The sequence below is a fragment of the Oncorhynchus mykiss genome, chromosome 2, assembly GCF_013265735.2.
Source record: "Oncorhynchus mykiss isolate Arlee chromosome 2, USDA_OmykA_1.1, whole genome shotgun sequence".
Taxonomy (NCBI): domain Eukaryota; kingdom Metazoa; phylum Chordata; class Actinopteri; order Salmoniformes; family Salmonidae; genus Oncorhynchus; species Oncorhynchus mykiss.
Genome location: NC_048566.1, coordinates 15354939 through 15374535, shown reverse-complemented (window position 1 = coordinate 15374535; position 19597 = coordinate 15354939). Strand labels below are relative to the sequence as shown.

General features: G+C 41.6%; 2 protein-coding genes across 5 annotated transcripts in view; one reads left to right on the top strand and one right to left on the bottom strand.

Moving 5' to 3' along the window:
• The window catches only part of LOC110535793 (ribonuclease P protein subunit p38), a 49363-nt gene that overhangs the window by 2022 nt on the left and 27744 nt on the right, over nt 1-19597 (top strand). The window lies entirely within an intron of this gene.
• On the bottom strand, nt 6326-18688 carry LOC110535783 (zinc finger and SCAN domain-containing protein 2). 3 transcript variants are annotated; one of them, XM_036938829.1, is made up of 5 exons: nt 18383-18688; nt 9561-9822; nt 9082-9418; nt 8057-9027; nt 6326-7889 (listed from the first exon to the last, which is right to left on the bottom strand). In XM_036938829.1, the coding sequence occupies exons 1-5, from the start codon at nt 18577-18579 to the stop codon at nt 7473-7475; spliced, it is 2184 nt and encodes a 727-aa protein (XP_036794724.1). In that variant the 5' UTR covers nt 18580-18688; the 3' UTR covers nt 6326-7472. The 3 variants fall into 3 exon arrangements, with proteins under 3 accessions (XP_036794724.1, XP_021476728.2, XP_021476719.2); XM_021621053.2 differs by having other exon boundaries at nt 8057-9421; XM_021621044.2 differs by having other exon boundaries at nt 8057-9418.

Sequence of the window (19597 nt, the reverse complement as noted above, 5' to 3'; positions counted from 1 at the left end):
GACTTGGCTTTATTCATTCTTCATGAATATCTATTGTGAGACTGCTAAAACACTCCTCTTAAAATAGTTGTTTGATCTTTACACGAGGCCAGATGTGCATGCATTCTTGTACGGTTGCACTTTTAGATGGTGCATTGTCAGCATTAGATCCTGGTGCATTACCTGCCATGACAGTGTATATGAAACATCACACAAACTGTGATCAGTGATGATCAAGGCACCATACAGATTACAGAAACAGCATCATTTTAAGGCTGCGTTAAACACATTATTATAATAATAAATATATATATCTCAAAACAAGCACATAAAGGCTTCATAATTAATAAAGGTCACATTAACTGACTGATATTATCTCATAGAATACAACATATTAGATCTCCTAATACAACATTTCGGTGTATATTCAAAAAACCCATTCTTTCCCTATTAGAAATGGCCAACAAAGCAAAGACAGAAAATGCTAACTAATTTCTGTTTTTAAGGACTACAAGCTGGCTCGCTCTATATGCAACTGGATTTCCAGCAAAGTTGCTCATTGGTTGTTGAAAATAACATAAATATTTTCTGTGACAACATTTGAAGCCTTGAAAATAGAATTTGAATTATAGTCTAAAACAGTCTAAAACAAACATTTACCTGTTAGCTAGGCAAGTTGTTGTATTTTAAAGCTTAAAGCCAGACTCACTAACTCTCATTTACATCATTTGTGATTATGGAGTTCATAAATACATTTTGACTATCTACACCAATTTTTTGAGCACTCTCGTTTGAGTGTGCCAGAGTGGCGAATAACTAATGAATTTACAAAGGCACAACACCCGTTGAATATGACAGGTGTCAGTCAGTAAAGGTTGGCAAAAAAACAATAACATTGTTGCTAGCAGCACAGTTAGTCACTCATGTTGCAATTGTGGTGGGAACCATGGAATGCCCAACAAGGGTGAAAGAAAATGAGGTGTCTGAAGTCAGGGCATATAAGGCTGTTAAAAGGTTTGAGGGTTTGAATGGTGCTCCTGAAGATTCTATGGTGGTGGATAGGCCTTCAATGAAGGCTGCAGGGGTTTCCTTTCAACAGCAGGACCCAGATATGTTAAAGGTTAAGAAGGTGGACTTTGTGGCCTTTATAGCCAATGTTGATTAATGGCACTGCCAAGGTGGAGAGGAAGTCCAGGAAAATAGATATCACTGTCGTTGCGGTGGAGACTTCTCGTGGGGGAGTTGCATGGAGTATTGTCACAAGCCTTACTTCCCTCTCAGGTCATCCAGCCTGAGAAGGGAGATATTCAGATTCGAAGGAAGGGATATTGGTTTTGTCAATGTTTTTTTGATTGTTTTATTTTGGGGTGGATTAAGTTAGTTTTTCCTATCACTTATGGGTAGTATTTTTACCTTGTTTTTCTCAACCCTGTCCAGTTGGTGGCGGTAATACATATTTTTGGGCTGTAGTCTGCCATAAAACCCACAGAAGAATAAGAAGAATTTAGTCACTAAACACCATACCCAAACCTCTATCGATGGGCATTCTGGCTCTTTTTGGCTCGGCTCACCAAAAAGAGCCTGCTCTTTAAGCTCCCAAACTCTTTAAAAGTTTTTCAAGTCAAACCATTTACGATAGTTTGACTATGATTGGTGTTAAAACAGTTCTAATTAAATTATTAAATGAATTCATACTCTACCTTAACCACAATCTATTTAAAAATGCATTGGTTTGTTATGAAAAATAATTATATTAAACATTTGCATTTAAAGTATAACTTTTTAATATATATAAACAAAGTGCATATAAATCTAACCATTCAAAACGAATACAATCTGAACAGCATATTAGAATATTGCACCATATCAAAGAAAAATAAAAAACAATGTGCAAAACTGCAGCATCCCACTTAAAACATTAAACTGGTCCCTCTTTTCTCTCTCTTCTTTATTGCCATGTTATAACCAGCAGCACACAGCAATGCTGACCATATTTAGCTTTTATGAGAGATTTGCATTCAGAAATGCAAACTGCCTCACTTTCGAGGGTCTGATGCAGTTTCTTCTCTCAGTAATTATTTGTCCCGTTATCGAGAAGACCTTCTCAGAGGGAACGGATGTGGCCACTATATGCAGAGTCTCCCTGTCATGACTTTAGATAGCCGTGGGTAGACAGAGGCCTTGTTTTTCCACCAGCTCAGAAGATCTGCACATCTTTGGAGGAGGGGCTCCTCCATATATGACCGGACCTCCATTATGGCATCTGCTGAGGGATTCCTTCGTGCTGCATCCCCAGTTACTCTCTCGTCAAACAGCGTCCAAACAGCAGACGTTTGTGGCACTACTGCTGGTGCTTCTGCTCCATCTGATTCCTCTTCTTCCTGTTGCCCTGGTGCCTGAGCCAGCTGACTGCTGGGGCTGTCCCTCCCTGCTGCTGAGGTTATTCTTTGAAGAGCCGCATCAATCGCTCTGGCATTTCTGAAGGCTAACTTCTTAAACCTGGGGTCAAGTGCAGCGGTTTCTGATAGCACGTGATTATATTCCATTCTGTGGAACTTTCTGTCCATTGATGAACATAAGGTGTCCATCAACTCTGTCACATGTCTTGTGGTTACATTTGCTTCTCTCTGGTGGATGGCTGTGATTCGCTGCAGACCCTTACACATGAGTATAATTTGAGGCTGTCGCATAGCTGAAAAGAGAGAACAGTAACTTATTAGTTCAGGTTCAATGTTTGTCTACTGATACTACATTGTCTTTTACTGCTCATATACATACAGTGGGGAGAACAAGTACTTGATACACTGCCTATTTTGCAGGTTTTCCTACTTACAAAGCAGAGGTCTGTAATTTTTATCATAGGTACACTTCAAATGTGAGAGATGGAATCTAAAACAAAAATCCAGAAAATCACATTGAATGATTTTTAAGTAATTAATTTGCATTTTATTGCATTAAAGAAGGCCAGTTTTATTCCTTCTTTAGTTAGGACAACAGTTTTCAACTGTGCTAACAGAATTGCAGAAGGGTTTTCTCATGATCAACTAGTCTTTTAAAAGGATAAACTTGGATTATCAACCGTTTCCAGCTACAATAGTCATTTACAACATTAACGATGTGTACACTGTATTTTTTATTTTTTATACTTTGTTTTTATTGTAGGAACACAAAGAGTACAAATTTTCTTTTACAAAAACAAATATCTGGTAGTTACAGTGCACTTCATACCTTCATCATCATATCATCATATGAGTTACATTGACATCTTTGAATTAGACCTTTTCCAAGTACGAAACCCAGTTTCCCCAGTATTCTTGACCTCTCTCCTGTTGAGTTCTTAAAGCAAAGGTCATACGCTCCATGTGGTGTATTTCTTCAACAAAGTCTATCCATTGTGTCACTGTGGGAGGGTCTTTTTGTAGCCATTTCCTAGTGATAGCCTTTTTACTGGCTGCCAGTAGGACCTTCAAGAGGTACTTTTCTCTATGATGTAAGTTATCAGGTATTTCACCCAAGTACAAAGAAATTCATGTTTGTTCTATGTCAAATTACATTATTTTTCCAATGTTAGATCTTATTTCTCCCCATTCTCCCGATTGCAGGGCAAGTCCAAAAGATATGAGAGTGTTCCGCCCTCAATAGGCCGCATTCTCTCCAACAAGGGTGTAGGGAGCCCGTCTGTTTTAATTTCAGTTTAGGTGTTATGAACAAACGTATAACATTCTTCCAACAGAATTCTCTCCATGACCTCAAGTTGGTGGAGCTTTGTTGAGTCTCTAATATATTCAACCATATTTCATCAGTTACTTCAATGTTAAGTTCCTCCTCCCATTTATTTTGAATATAGTTTATATAATGTTTCTTTGAGGATTCAATACCCAAGTAGAGATTTGAAATCGTTTTTTTGTTACTCCCCAAGTTTTATGCGTTAGTGAATACTTGGATTAATTTTGGAGGTGCTCGAGGGTCAGTCACTTTTATCTCCCTTAAGAAATAGTGTCGAACTTGTAGGTATCTGTAAAAATCTTGTTTATCCAAGCCATGTTTTTTACTTAGGTCCTGGAAGTTATCTAGGTTCCCCTTTCTTATAATTGTACTGAATGGTGTGATGCCTTTCTGCGTCCATTGTTTAAATCTGCTGTCCTGAGTTGCAGGGATAAGTATGCGGGCCAACTCAGCAGTTTGATCTCTCTGTCTAAATTATTTCGCTTAACTACCCTAAACCATGTCTTCAGAGATAAATTAATCCACTGATTTTGTCTATTGTCTATTTATTTTACCATGTCCTTATTTCCCAAAACTGACTGAATGGGTATCTCTGTCAAAGTAGTCTTGATGTCTTTCCATTTGGATTCGTATTCTGAATTGCACCAACACACCAGAGGTCTCAATTGGTCTGACGCATAATACTCTTTTAGGTTTGGTAAGGCCATACCCCCACAGTTTTTTGGTAACTGTAATGTTGTATATCTAGTTCTTGGTCTCTTACTGTTCCAGATAAACCTTGATATCCATTTATCCCATTCCCTAAACTGTTTAGGTGGGATTTCTATGGGCAGTGATTGGAACAAATACAGTAACCTTGGCAGGATGTTCATTTTGATTGTTTCAATTCTACTACTAAGATCTAAGGGAAGTGAATTCCCCCTGTCTAGGTCATCATATATTTTCTTGTTGATGTGATCGTAATTCATGCAATAAAGTTTAGGTATATCTTTTGGTAGATATACTCCCAGATATTTAATGGATGAAGAGGTCCAGGTGAAGTTACACCTGCTCTTCAGCTCTTCCTGTGGGGTATAATTATATATTAGGGCTTGGGTCTTGTGTACGTTAAGCACATACCCTGAATATGTTCCAAATGTTTGTAAAACATCCATCAATCTAGGTACACTTGAGCCTGGGTCTTTAAGGAATAACAGAACGTCATCAGCATATCTATTATCTAGTATATATATCTAGTATTTAGTCAGCCACCAATTGTGCAAGTTCTCCCACTTAAAAAGATGAGAGGCCTGTAATTTTCCTCATAGGTACACTTCAACTATGGCAGACAAAATGAGAAAAAAAATCCAGAATATCACATTGTAGGATTGTTAATGAATTTATTTGCAAATGATGGTGGAAAATAAGTATTTGGTCACCTACAAACAAGCAAGATTTCTGGCTCTCACAGACCTGTAACTTCTTCTTTAAGAGGCTCCTCTGTCCTCCCCTCGTTACCTGTATTAATGGCACCTGTTTGAACTTGTTATCAGTATAAAAGACACCTGTCCACAACCTCAAACAGTCACACTCCAAACTCCACTATGGCCAAGACCAAAGAGCTGTCAAAGGACACCAGAAACAAAATTGTAGACCTGCACCAGGCTGGGAAGACTGAATCTGCAATAGGTAAGCAGCTTGGTTTGAAGAAATCAACTGTTGGAGCAATTATTAGGAAATGGAAGACATACAAGACCACTGATAATCTCACCCCGTGGGGTCAAAATTATCACAAGAACGGTGAGCAAAAATCCCAGAACCACACGGGGGAACCTAGTGAATGACCTGCAGAGAGCTGGGACCAAAGTAACAAAGCCTACCATCAGTAACACACTACGCCGCCAGGGACTCAAATCCTGCAGTGCCAGACGTGTCCCCTGCTTAAGCCAGTACATGTCCAGGCCCGTCTGAAGTTTGCTAGAGAGCATTTGGATGATCCAGAAGAAGATTGGGAGAATGTCATACGGTCAGATGAAACCAAAATGGAACTTTTTGGTAAAAACTCAACTCGTCGTGTTTGGAGGACAAAGAATGCTGAGTTGCATCCAAAGAACACCATACCTACTGTGAAGCATGGGGGTGGAAACATCATGCTTTGGGGCTGTTTTTCTGCAAAGGGACCAGGACGACTGAACCGTGTAAAGGAAAGAATGAATGGGGCCATGTATCATGAGAGTTTGAGGGAAAACCTCCTTCCATCAGCAAGGGTATTGAAGATGAAATGTGGCTGGGTCTTTCAGCATGACAATGATCCCAAAGTCCTGGAGTGGCCTAGCCAGTCTCCAGATCTCAACCCCATAGAAAATCTTTGGAGGGAGTTGAAAGTCTGTGTTGCCCAGCAACAGCCCCAAAACATCATTGCTCTAGAGGAGATCTGCATAGAGAAATGGGCCAAAATACCAGCAACAGTGTGTGGAAACCTTGTGAAGACTTACAGAAAACGTTTGACCTCTGTCATTGCCAACAAAGGTTATATAACAAAGTATTGAGATAAACTTTTATTATTGACCAAATACTTATTTTCCACCATCATTTGCAAATAAATACAATGTGATTTTCAGGATTTTTTTTCTCTCTCATTTTGTCTGTCATAGTTGAAGTGTACCTATGATGAAAATTACAGGCCTCTCATCTTTTTAAGTGGGAGAACTTGCACAATTGGTGGCTGACTAAATATTTTTTTGCCCCACTGTATGTAGCACTGCTCGTCACATTTCCCCAGTAATCTGACTGCCAAGGCCCGGAAAAGACACTGTGAATGTGTTAAATGGTGATCTTCTTATACTTTACCCGACTTTGCTTATTCATTCTTCCATGGTTATCTAACTCCGACTGAGACTTCTCTTATATTTTTAGCTTTACATTAATGGAATATGATATTTAATAATGATCAAAGTGTTAAGCTGGGGTGCAGTATTTCCGAGGCCCATATGTTGCTAGGTACCTGGGTTGAAAAATCTGATACTGGTGCATTCAAAACTAGATCCTGGTGCATTACCTGCCATTAGCGTATATGAAACATCACACAAACTAGGTGTGATCAGTGGTGATCATGACACCATATAGAGTACAGAAACGGCAGTTTAGGGCAACGTTACACATTTAATGTGCAATGTGTTGAACCATAACTGTGTAGGTGTGTCCAAACTTCTGACTGATACTGTACACTACCATTCAAAAGTTGGGACACAACTACTAATTCAAGGGTTTTTCTTTATTTGCACTATTTTCTACATTGTAGAATAGAACTATTAAATAACACATATGGAATCATGCAGTAACCAAAATAGAGTTTAACAAATCTAAATATATTTTAGATTCTTCAATCAGGTTCTGGGAATCCCAAAAAGTTCTAAGTTCAAAGACAGAACATGAGGATAACAAATTCTAGTGCCAGGAGATGTTTCCTGCTCTTAGTCTTGGGACTCCCGAGTGAAGCAACGGTCTAAGGCACTGCATCTCAGTGCTAAAGGCATCACTACAGACCCTGGTTCGATTCCAGGCTGTATCACAACCGGCCATGATTGGGAGTCCCACAGTGTCGTTAGAGTTTGGCTGGGGTAGGCCGTCATTGTAAATAATAATTTGTTCTTAACTGACTTGCCTAGTTAAATAAAGGTTCAATAAAAAAAACGTCATTCACTAGGAATAAATCAGAAGCAAACGGGCCAAAATGGAGAGGCAGTACCTGAACTTGTCCAATAACAAACACTTGTTTTCATTTTCGGTTACAAAAATGTTTTGCTACAGTGTGCACTAATGAATACAGGATCATCATTGCACTGGCGTTTCCTCTTCCTCGGTTTCTCCTCCACTCTCTTTGCTCCCTCTCCTCCTGCCCACATCTCCCACTCAGTCATAAAGGTAAGCTCTACCTGCTGCCGAGGCTTCCTCGATTTCACCTCCCCTCCCTCCTGCCCAGTCCTGCCATCTGTTTCCCTCCTCCCCCCCTGTCCCCCAACTTCTGTGCCTCCATCAGGGTCCAGCCCTGAGTCTGGACTGTGGTAGCGTCTGATGTGGTTCTTGAGGCTGACGTTGTGGTTGAAGCTCTTGTCGCAGTGCTGGCATTGGAAGGGCCTCTCCCCAGTGTGGACGCGCAGGTGGGACTTCAGCTGGCTGAGCTGGGCAAAGGCACGCTGGCACACCTGACACACAGGGAAGGGCAACATGGACCATGTAAATACAATACTTTGGATTTAAATAAAAATTTAACGTTTTTATTTTATTTACAGTAAATAGCCCTCTTTAAAATAAGTAATTGAAACTGACACTTCAGTTGAATGTAATTGAAACCCTGCCCCTCCCTCCAGACCTGGCACTTGAAGGGCTTGTCGTCACTGTGGGACAGTGCGTGCCTCTCCAGGAGGTGACCCTTGTTGAATTCCTTGTAACATGTGTGACAGATGTGTCTCTTGGACTCGTGCTCTCTGAGATGGCGATTCCGTATGAGGATGTTGTCAAAGCTCAGTGGGCACTCTGAGCAGCTGTAGCATCTGTGACCTTTTAATCTTTTGAATCTGTGGGTCTTCTCGTGGGTCAGCTTGTCCGGCCGCGTCCTGAAGGATTGGAGGCAGAACTTACAGGGAAACTTAAGGTCCTGACGGTGTAGCCTCCGGTGTTGCTTGAGGCGCAGTTCACTCGCACAACCCTGCCCACAGTCTGGACAGCGGACCATGAACTTGTGTTCACACTTATGGTGTTTCAGCCTGGTGGTGTACAGGACGCCACATTCAGGACAGAGGACCATGTGGTGTTTTTTAGAGTATTTGAATTTCTGCCGGATGCTGACAAGGTCCCCGGAGCCCAGTTCTCCAGCAGCACCGCTGAACGACTCCTGGTCCTGCTGGTCTCTCTGGGGTGATGATGAAGGTGATCCATCAGAGTCTTCAGCAGACTCATCCAAACCAGTCCCTCCTGTAGGCTGCTGCAATTGCCTTCCTCTGCTTCTCCCTTTCCCCCTACCCCTTCCCCTGCCTCTTCCTCTCCTACTTGTTGGTTTCTCCTCTTCTGGGTCAAATTCAGAGTCACTCTCTCGCAGTCCCTCTTCCTCAGCTTCTGGGTCAAATTCAGAGTCACTCTCTGTCCGTCTATCTTCCTCATCTGTCTCTTCACCCTCCATCTCACACACATCACCCTCCCCCTCACACCCATCTGCAGCGACCTCAGTCTTCTCTCCTCTGTCTATCTGAGAGGTTGGGCTTTCAGAGTCCTCAGGCTCTATAGAGTATATTGTCACCTCAATAGAGGCCCGCTGCTCAGCACCATTCTCCTGTTGTTCACCACCTAGGAACTGTCCCTTTCTCTCCTCTCCTTCCTCATTCTCCTGTTGTTCACCACCTAGGAACTTTCCCTTTCTCTCCTCTCCTTCCTCATTCTCCTGTGAGGACAGGCCATTGTCCTCCTGGCTTCGTGCACAGTCCATCTCACTGTCCAACACCACCTTAGTTACTTTCTTTCTCTCCTCTGTTCCTTTGTTCCCCTCATTTTTCCCCCTCACCAGGGACATGCCACTTCCTCCTGGTCTTGGTGGCTGGTCTACAGTCACCCTCATCTCCAAAGAGCCAGTCAGATCCAGATTCTCATCTCTGTCCTCCGATGGCAAGTCCCCATCTCGGTTCTCAGACAGCAAGGCTCCATCTGTGTCCTCAGGTGGCAGGGCCACCTGCATGTCAACCTACTTAGCGAAGGAAAACACCAGTATTATTGGAGTGACAGTTCTGTATAAAAAAAAGAAGAAATAACTAGAGATACCACAGAATACAAACAACTGAAGTTAGTTACCTCACAATATCAACTGTTAATCCTTAAATACCCACCTGAATATTCTGTGGCTGGTCCCCATTTCCTTTGAGCATTGTCTGGACAGTAGATGCGTTGCTTGCCCATGTCCTGCGGTGGTTGCAGCTCTGGCAGTGTTGGGTCACAGAGAGGCATGTCCTGTCTCCCTGCGTCTGGATCACACTCTCACGCCTGCACTGCTCACACCGCTGAAACAGCTGCAGCAGGCAGTCGATGTTCACGATTATATCTTCTGGGGAGGGAGGGGGGGCAGCAGGTTGTGGAGGGGGGGCAGCTAACCTGGGTCAAAAAAATTAATAAAAGAGCGGGTGATTTCCTGCCACTATCGGCTCTTGCCAATTCATACTCATTAGCAATTGTATCTTCTAGGAAAATGCGTTGACGAAACAGTTCAATAAGAGTCCCCTTATTGGTCGGTATGTACTTCCAAAAAAGGTCTAAATAAAAATGCCTCTTTGGCACCTCCAATGTATTAAAGAGCCACTGAACACAGATTGGTTATTTTTCTGCTGCTTATTAAAAAAACAAGATTTCAGTCTTGGAGTTGTGTTTCCTGACCGATTCTACGTTTGGTTAATGATGTTTGTCCCCCATGAGACACTGTAGACACGGAAGCCTAAGAAACTGTTTGAATAAGGATGTGTACGTGCACTACTTCGCACACACCATACATTTATTTCTAATGGATGCTCATTGTTCCTTGTGTAGAGCTAAATTATTTTGGGGTGCACTGGAGACCCTGTACTGCTTTCTGACTTCTAGCCTTCCAAGGTTTAAAATACTGAAGAAGGAACAGGAAAACATGCAGCTGAATCTCTCGCTGTTCTCAAGCTGAAGAGCCTACTGGCCACAAGGTGGGCCTCCAGGAAACAGGCCACAGAAGTGAATATACAGAGCCTGCATGCAATCCTTGAACTCTGCTCTGAATAAATCACCATAACCATACTACACCAAATACTGCCTCTACAGCTGATGACCTGCTCTCAAAGATGAGCACATTTGAGTTTAAATTCATGTTGGTGTTTTGGAACAGTTTACTAAAGAAGACGTACATCCTTCCCATCAGCAGTGCCATCAGCAGTGCCAAGCAAAGTTTCAGCCGCCTGTGAAAATCATCAAGCGATATTTGCCTGCATACATGAATAAGGCCAGACTATCCAACCTCACATTGCTTTATACTGAGTGGGACATAGTGATTAAGAAAGTATTCACACCCCTTGACTTTTCCACATTTTGTTGTTACAGCCTGGATTTAAAATGTATTACATTTAGATGGCCTACACACAATTCTCCATAATGTCAAAGTGGAATTATGTTTTTGAAATGTTTACAAATTACTATGAATATCCCTTTGAGCATGGTAAAGTTATTAACCGAGGATGGATCAACAACATTGTAGTTACTCCACAAAACTAACCTAATTGACAGAGTGGAAGGAAGGAAGCCTGTACAGAATAAAAAATATTCCAAAACATGCATCCTGTTTGCAACAAGGCAGTAAAGGAATACTGCAAAAAATGTGGCAAAGCAATTAACTTTTTGTCTTGAATACAAAGTTATGTTTGGGGCAAATACTACAAACATTCCATATTTTCAAGTATAGTGGTGGCTGCATCATGTTATGGGTATGCTTGTAATCATTAAGGACTGGGGAGTTTTTCATGATAAAAAAAGAAACGGAATAGTGTCCACAGCAAAATCCTAGAGGAAAACGTGGTTCAGTCTGCTTTCCACCAGAAACTGGGAAATTAAATCACCTTTGCGCAGGACAATAACCTAAAACACAAGGCAAAATCTACACTGGGGTTGCTTACCAAGAAGACAGTGAATGTTCCTGAGTGACCGAATTACAGTTGACTTAAATCTACTTGAACATCTATGGCAAGACCTGAAAATGGTTGTCTAAGCAATGATCAATCAATTTGACAGAGCTTGAAGAGGTTTGAAAAGAATAGTGAGCAAATGTTGCACAATAAAAGGTGTGGAAAGCTCTTAGACTTACCCAGAAAGACTCACAGCCAAAGGTGCTTCTATAAAGTATTGTCTCAGTGGTATGCAAATTATATATTTCTGTAATTCATTTTTTTTTTATTTGCAAAAAAAAAAAAAAACATGTTTTCACTTTGATTGTGGGGTATTGTGTGTAGATGGGTGAGGGAAATGTATATTTAATCCATTTTGAATTCAGGGTTATTATTAATATATATTTAATTCAGGCAAAATGTGGAATAAGGCAAGGCACTGTAGACACTGACAACTTGAGGATGACGTTTTAAAAACGGGACCCTGGTTTGTAAATAGTTTGTTCAGGTGTTGGGATTATTATTTAGTTCTATTGAACGCATGATAATGGAATTTAACAAAATTGACTAGATTACATCAGACTACAACATGGGTATTTTGGCTGAGCAGTGACAACCTGGTGAGTGAAACATCCTTTTTTTATTGGTCTTTGGTTAAGACGAAAGCAGTTGACATGTTATTACAGGCCCTCTTGCTCATCAACTCTTGACACCTATATGCAGGCCGTGTGCGTGTGTGACACTGCCTGCCTTGTGTTGCTTACGATGTGCCTGTTTTGTAGTTGTGATCTCATTGTCTACTTTATCTTTGAATGTAGGCCTATGTCTGCTAAACGAGAGCTTCATGCGTTGCGATGAATGGTTTTGATGACTCGCCGCTTTGGTGCTGCTGTCCTTGGTGCTGACCACCTGCGGAGCTCTCCCGACCACTGCGCTTTGTAGAGCGACGTGTGCTGTCCATGGTGCTGACCACCTGGGGAGCTCTCCCAACCACTGTGCTTTGTAGAGCGACGTGTGCTGAACTTGGTGCTGAAACATTGTATTGCGATTCACCGCAGACTGACACTTTTTTTTGGTGTCTGGCAAAGTGACACTATCTGTATGTTTTATTGGAAATAGGCTTGCATGGCTCTGTGATGATGGCCAATTTGTGTTTATGATAGCTGATATACTTTTATGATTTGGTTAGAAGGACCCCTTGAAAGCGCCCGCCCCCTCTGCGCTGAGGCTAGGTCCACGCCTGGTTCTGGGACAATAGATCCAATATTCATACATCTACTGTACATAAAATATATATATTAATTCATACAACTACTGTATATATGTATATATATATATATATATGTATATACAGTAGTTGTATATATTAAGCAATGACGCTAAAGCAACCGATCAGAACATTTATCTGAAAATGTTGCTAAACATATTTCTTAACATGTTACGCGCAGCAATGCGCCCACAGCAGTAGGCTATGTAGGCTATGTGGGCTATGCGCAAATGTGCACAACAGGTACTAACTAGCCTTTCTCTCAGCTTGTGACCATTTGATCTGACCGAAACGTGCCTCGAGTATGTCAACAGAATCAAGCCTTTAGACGTTAATTATCCTACATTATACTTGTCAAGCATGACTGGCGTTTAGCCTAAAGGGTGAATTCGGAAAGAGTGGAACATCATTTCAACTGGCACAGCTTAATCCTTACCCATTTATTTATTGGTCTGACATGAGAAAATCTAAACTATTGTTTAGATTGCAGAGAAACTACACGATCAAAATCACATCACTTCATTGGTGTGACAGAGGGGGGCAGAGCAAGCTTCAAACATGAAGCTCACCCTGCAAAACACAGTGACATAGCTTTTTGTCTGTTTTGATGTTATAAAATTGCAAAATATCGCACTGTGCCAAATGTTGATTTAAATGTGCATATTATGTAGTACTGCATGAAAATTCATAAAGAAGTTGCAAGTATTATGTTTCGATTTTGTAATTCAGTCTTTTGTTATTGTTCCGCTTTACCAACCATAGCTAGCTAAAGTAGGACGGCATGGAGTAGCTAAAGTAGGACGGCATGGAGTAGCTAAAGTGGGACAGTATGGAGTAGCTAAAGTGGGACAGTATGGAGTAGCTAAAGTGGGCCCAACACATGATGTATTTCAGGAATCTACACTTGTTTCATAATCACACAAAATGTTGTCATTGGGGTACAATTAGGACCATAATAATGGTGTCGCAGTTTATCTAAACTGCTGTCCAGGGGCCTGTTGCACAAAAGTAGAATTAAGACATCCGGGATAAATGACTCAGCTGAGCTCAATGAAGCCAAAACATGTGCGTCCAGGCTTAATTGGTTGCACAAAGACCAAGCCAGGATGAGCAGACACGGATTCATTAAGCCAGGTGAAACCAATCCTGGATAGGTGCGCGCTCACGGCTCACTCAAATAGACCCCGCCACAGATCACAGATTAACTGATTTACCATGGCAACTAGAGCCGCGTACTTTTCCCCGTCGGAAGCACAAATCCTCATGGAGGCATACGAGGAGGTAAAATATATAATTAAGAAGAAAGGCAACACCGCCACAGTGATAAAGCAAAGAGAAAAAGCGTGGCAAAGTATTGCAGACCGCCTGAATGCGTAAGTAGTGCACAATTACACACTCACCGCTCCGCTGAAACATCACAATTACAATTCAAATATTTAATTCACATCTCCAAAAATGCAGTTGTACTGTAATTATGAAACGGTAAATTTTTTTTATTGAAATGCACTGCAGATATGAGTGAAATTGTGTAAAGTAACTCCATCACACTGTATAAAGCTATGATAAAATTTTTGATATTTTTACTGAAAACAAGACAAAAATACCAAGTAATTTTTTGCAGTGTGACTCCATTAAGTGTGTGTGTGTGTGTGTGTGTGTGTAGATTAAACATGAACGGGCCAAAACGGACATGGCAGCAGGTCAAAATCAAATACAAGAACATTCTGCAGAATGGTATGGTCCCTGACTAATATTTAACAAAGCACAAGCATATATTGTACCCAGAAGGTGCCTGCTCACACATTGTCTGTACTGTTTTAGCAGTGAAAAAGAATACCCACAGACAAGGCACGGGTGGTGGGTCACCAAAGGCTGACCTTACCCCAGCAGAGGACATGGCCTTGGAGCTAAATAAAGGCAGGCCCGTCTTAGAGGGGATCCCTGGGGGGAAAGAGACGAGCATAGGTTCCTCCCAAGATGCCACCCGCTTCATTCAAGGTATGTCCTTCCATCTCTACATGGGATACAACCACATTCATATTGAATCAATTTGGACTGTCTGACTTTGGTTTACCTATTGCCTTGCAGTGTCTGGCAGCACTGTGTTCCTGTTAGAGCCACCAGCACAAGCACCAGACGATGCTGATCCAGTGAGTACTCCATCAAAGGCATACTGTAGGCCTGGCATGTCTTGTCTACTAGCTTCAATATGAATCCGATTAAATGTGATAGGGTGAAGGCCCCAGTGCAGCAGCAACAGCACATGATGGAGACGATGATGAGGAGGAGACCATCTCTCTGGATTCCAGAAGGCATGAGGTATCATGTTAAGACTGTGAAAGTACTATTTACTCTACAATGGTGAGGAGTCCTCATCAAAATCAAAAAATCTAATTTCTTTTACAGGACCCAGATGCTATACAGTGGGAAAACCAGCCTGGCAACATAGTGCGTATTAATAAAAGGACACCACATCCTGCCAAATTCCAGCTGCGCTAATTGTATTGTGTTCACAGAGCTCACAAGCTATCAGAAAGTTGTATGGCAACCACCTCCGGTGCCAAATAGAACTGGCAGACATAGACACTCAGTACAAGAAGAAAAAGATGGAAAATCTTGCACTGGAGTTCGAAATAAAAAAGAGGACAATTAGGAAACTGGACCTTGAAATAAAAAAACTTGAGAGGGAGGTGAGATATGCCTTCAATGTACACTGTATGCTAACTGTAACACAAATGTATTAATCATTATTTTTCTTTCCTCCCCCAGCTCCAAGAAGATGACACAGCTCAAAATAAAAATTAGGTATATTCTCGTAAAGTCAAGTGAGCCATGACATATGAGCTCTTATTGTGAGCACACAGGACGGTGGCATCTTTCTAAGGTTTTTTTTATTTTCCCAGCAATCAGTACAACCAAGTCATCGTTATAAGGCATCGCCCTCTTTTGCCCACCCCCCCCAGCACCAGGTGTGGCCACTAGCCTATATGAAGGCCCAAAATTGTGTGTTCCTTTCTGCTCTGACAATGGCATGCCCATTCGTGCGAGATGTGGTGGATGAAGAAGCACTTGTGCTGAGGAGAGCCTTCAGGTGAGAAAGGGTCTTCAGGGACCGGTTGGACCCACTGGCCTTCCCTGATGACCATCTATATGAAAGATACAGGTTTTCTGCAGATGGCATCAGGTATCTATGCAGACTACTGGGTCCCAGGATTAAGCACCGCACTGCACGGAGCCATGCACTGAGTGTGGAGCAAATGGTTTGTGTGGCCTTGCGCTTTTTTGCTAGTGGAGCCTTCCTGTACTCAGTGGGGGATGCAGAACAGCTGAACAAGGCCACAATTTGCCGCACAATAAGGAGTGTGTGTCTGGCTATCAAAGCATTAGCAGATGTCTTCATCTCCTTCCCTGGCCACAGAAGACTCTGTGACATCAAAGAGGAGTTCTATAGGATTGCAGGTAAGAGGATCTACAAATTACAGGACAACTGTTAACACATAGTAGGATACTCATTACTTTGTGTGACAGGTTTCCCCAATGTCATTGGTGCAGTGGACTGCACACACATAAGGATAAAAGCCCCCTCAGGTGCCCATGAGGCCGATTTTGTGAATAGGAAATCCTTTCACAGCATTAATGTTCAGGTGAACATAACTTTTTGATATTGTCCATTGACGAACACTCTGCATTGCCAGTGATGTGCATTGATTGGTGTAATATTCCTCATCTTATGATTTCAGATGGTCTGCAATGCTGACTGTGTGATCAGCAATGTTGTGGCAAAATGGCCTGGCTCAGTCCATGACTCCAGAATCTTTCGGGCCTCTGAAATCTATCAGTGCCTATCACAAGGTAAGCCACACAACCCCTATTTATAACCATCATGGCTGTGTCAAGAATATCACTGTGTTTATGAGGTAGTAATGATGAGATTTTGTGTTGACAGGTGAATTCTCTGGTGTGTTGCTGGGAGACAGGGGGTATGGCTGCCAGCCTTTTCTCCTGACACCTTTCACAGACCCCCAGGAAGCACAGCAGGCCTACAACCATGCCCATGCCAGGACCAGGGCCAGAGTTGAAATGACCTTTGGCCTCCTGAAGGCACGCTTTCACTGCCTTCACAAATTAAGGGTCAGCCCTGTTAGGGCATGTGATATTACTGTGGCTTGTGCTGTCCTCCACAATGTGGCCTGCCTGAGGAAGGAGAGGGCCCCCAGAGTGCCACCAGCCATGGACTGGGACAATCCGGCAATCTTCCCTGATGACGACAGTGGTCGGCTGCTGAGGGACCAATATGTGTTGAATTATTTTAGTTAGTATGTGTGCTTTCAATTTTGGTTAAATATGTCCTGCGGTGGCAGAGGAATTTGGTTTTTTTTGGGTTCGTTTTTTGACGAATTTGGCCTCTTATGATGTTTGTGCGGTATACTGTGTGTAATACAAGGCTGCAGGGAGGCTACTGCATCCATTCATTTGTCTGTTCAGTTGATGTGTATGGATTTGTCCTGCATTTATTTTAGTGTGCAGACATGCAGGGTGTGTTATACACATTCAAAGGTCTGTATATGTATCATTTTGTATAATATGCTTAGATTCTGTGCTTTCCATCTTGTAGAGTCACTGTGACTTCAGTTTTGAAAGGAGCTGATGGTTTACCTGCTTTGTTTTGTCCTTATTCAATAAAGGAACATAATGTTACACATTGTGTTTTTATATTCATATGGAATGTGTATTTGTTTATATGACAGAGTACTAGGGCCACACTGAAGAAAAAGGATAAAGTCATAAATTTATGAGGCTGGTTCTTTCTGCAGAAAAGCTACATATTGTTTTTACAGTTTTGATACTTATGACAATGTGATACTTAATATTCTGGCACATCAGCATGTCTTTGTTTATGAAACCATACTGAAGTATAATTTCACGAAATGCCCCACATCTGTCATTTTAACAACTGTCCTCCTTTAAAACAACTGGTTACAATATTATGACTTGTTTTTTTCCCCTCTGTGGCCCTAATATTCTAGCATTTTATATATAGCCTATGGGAAACTGTAAATTATCTAATGATAGCAACATCATCTAAAAATCATTTTTTATCCAAAATCATTGAAATTAATGATCACAAACGTTTAAATAACAGTGGGTCTAGTTATATGTGATAACAATGTATAGTGAGCAGTGAAATAACTATTGGTTTCCATTTGTGGTGACTGCTGACTGACATTAGGGATGAGATTAAATAGATCCTGGAATTTAGCCTGGTCTGGAGCAGGCTAGCTCCACAGAATAAATCTCCATGGTAATTTATACCATAACATATCCTCCTGCCCCCTATCCATCTTTAGTGCAACCGGATTACGGATCAATTGAGCCAGGATCACCAAGATATCCTGGCTTAATCCCTTATCCTAGTTTTGTGCAACAGGCCCCAGGCTATCAAATGCGAGAAACATTTTTATTTGACTCCGTGTAGACAAAATGGGTGTGTCATGCATCCTGTTAATATATCAACAAAGAAGTGTGTGTGTGATTTTAGAAACATCTTGAGGATTTCAGAAATGTATCATGTGTTGGGTTTATATGTTGGATAGATGTCGAAAGACGGAAAATGCAAGAAGTGTCCCACTTCCTCCTCTCGTACATTTTTTTTATTTCGTTTTCTGGCCTTGTGAGCGGGGTTTTGAGTAGTCATTGGGTTTGGACATTTAGGTGGACCTGGCAACCCTGATAAACTGGTAGACTGCAGGAAAAAAAACACCCGAATTACCTGTCAAGCAAAAACAAAGCCACTTCGGCATCTGTAGGCATAGATTTATCCTCCTTGAGGTTCCTCCATCTGGTAAAAGCTTCTCCGATATTAATCCGATTTCTGGATTTGTCCTTTAATTTTCTCCACTCAGAATCTCGATCGGGTTTCTTCTTCAGTGGTAAAAAGGGTGTAAAGATTATATTATTATTGGCCATGATTGGGCGCAATAGAGGCACTATTTAAAACTAAATCGAATGTACTAGGGTATGGTGTAACGTTGGCTTTCCTTACAAATCTCAGTGTTCCACCATTGTTTCCACCACGGAAATGACCTAATATTTACGTATTCCCGGGCCCCCTTTCTTCAGTAGGGTTTAAGGAAGATTGGCATCCAAACAGCGCATTACCGCCGCCTACTGTGCTGGAGTGTGGGCCAGAGACAGTAAGGAACTAAATCCTACCTGCCAGCCCAGTTTCTCTTGGGACACTGTCTGAATCCAAAATTACCCCCTTCCCTCGCCCCTCCATTTGCGAGTTCACACGCGCCTCCGATATTTACATTAGTGTCCCAAAACTGAGGGAGTGAAAATTATAGTAAAAAATACTGGCAGTACTTCCACCTTCCTGATGGATGCCGTATTGACCAAGCAGGCAATGGGAGACAACTGAGTAGGGTGCAAATATTAGGGGGTTTATTTTCCCAAACTTGAAATTGTTTACAAAGAGAAGACAAAAACCATAGTGCATAAAAAGTACTTAAAAGGTCTGTAAATGAATGAAAGTAAAAGTGTTCTAACAACTCAAACATAGATAAATGTATAACTGAGGTCTACACAGCAGAACCAACTTCTTCTTCAAGGTTTATTGGCAGACTAGTTTCAATGTCACATGCACAATGAAATGTCTTTCTTGCAAGCTCTAACCCCAACAATGCAGTAGTCAATAACAAATGTAATACTGAATATAACAAGGTAGAACAAAAACATGAGAAATAAGAACACGAAAAAGTAAGCAAGCAGTTCCAGTACCATATTTACAATGTGCAGGGACACTGTAGTGATAGGTAGATGTGTATAGGGTTAAGGTGACAAGGCATCGGGATATAAGAAACAGTCGCAGCAGCACATATGATTGTATGTGAGCGGGTGTGAGTAGTCAGTATAAATGTATATGCATATTATGTGTGTGTGTGTGTGTGAGTGAATGGAGTGAGTGTGTAGGGCCCTCTGAGTG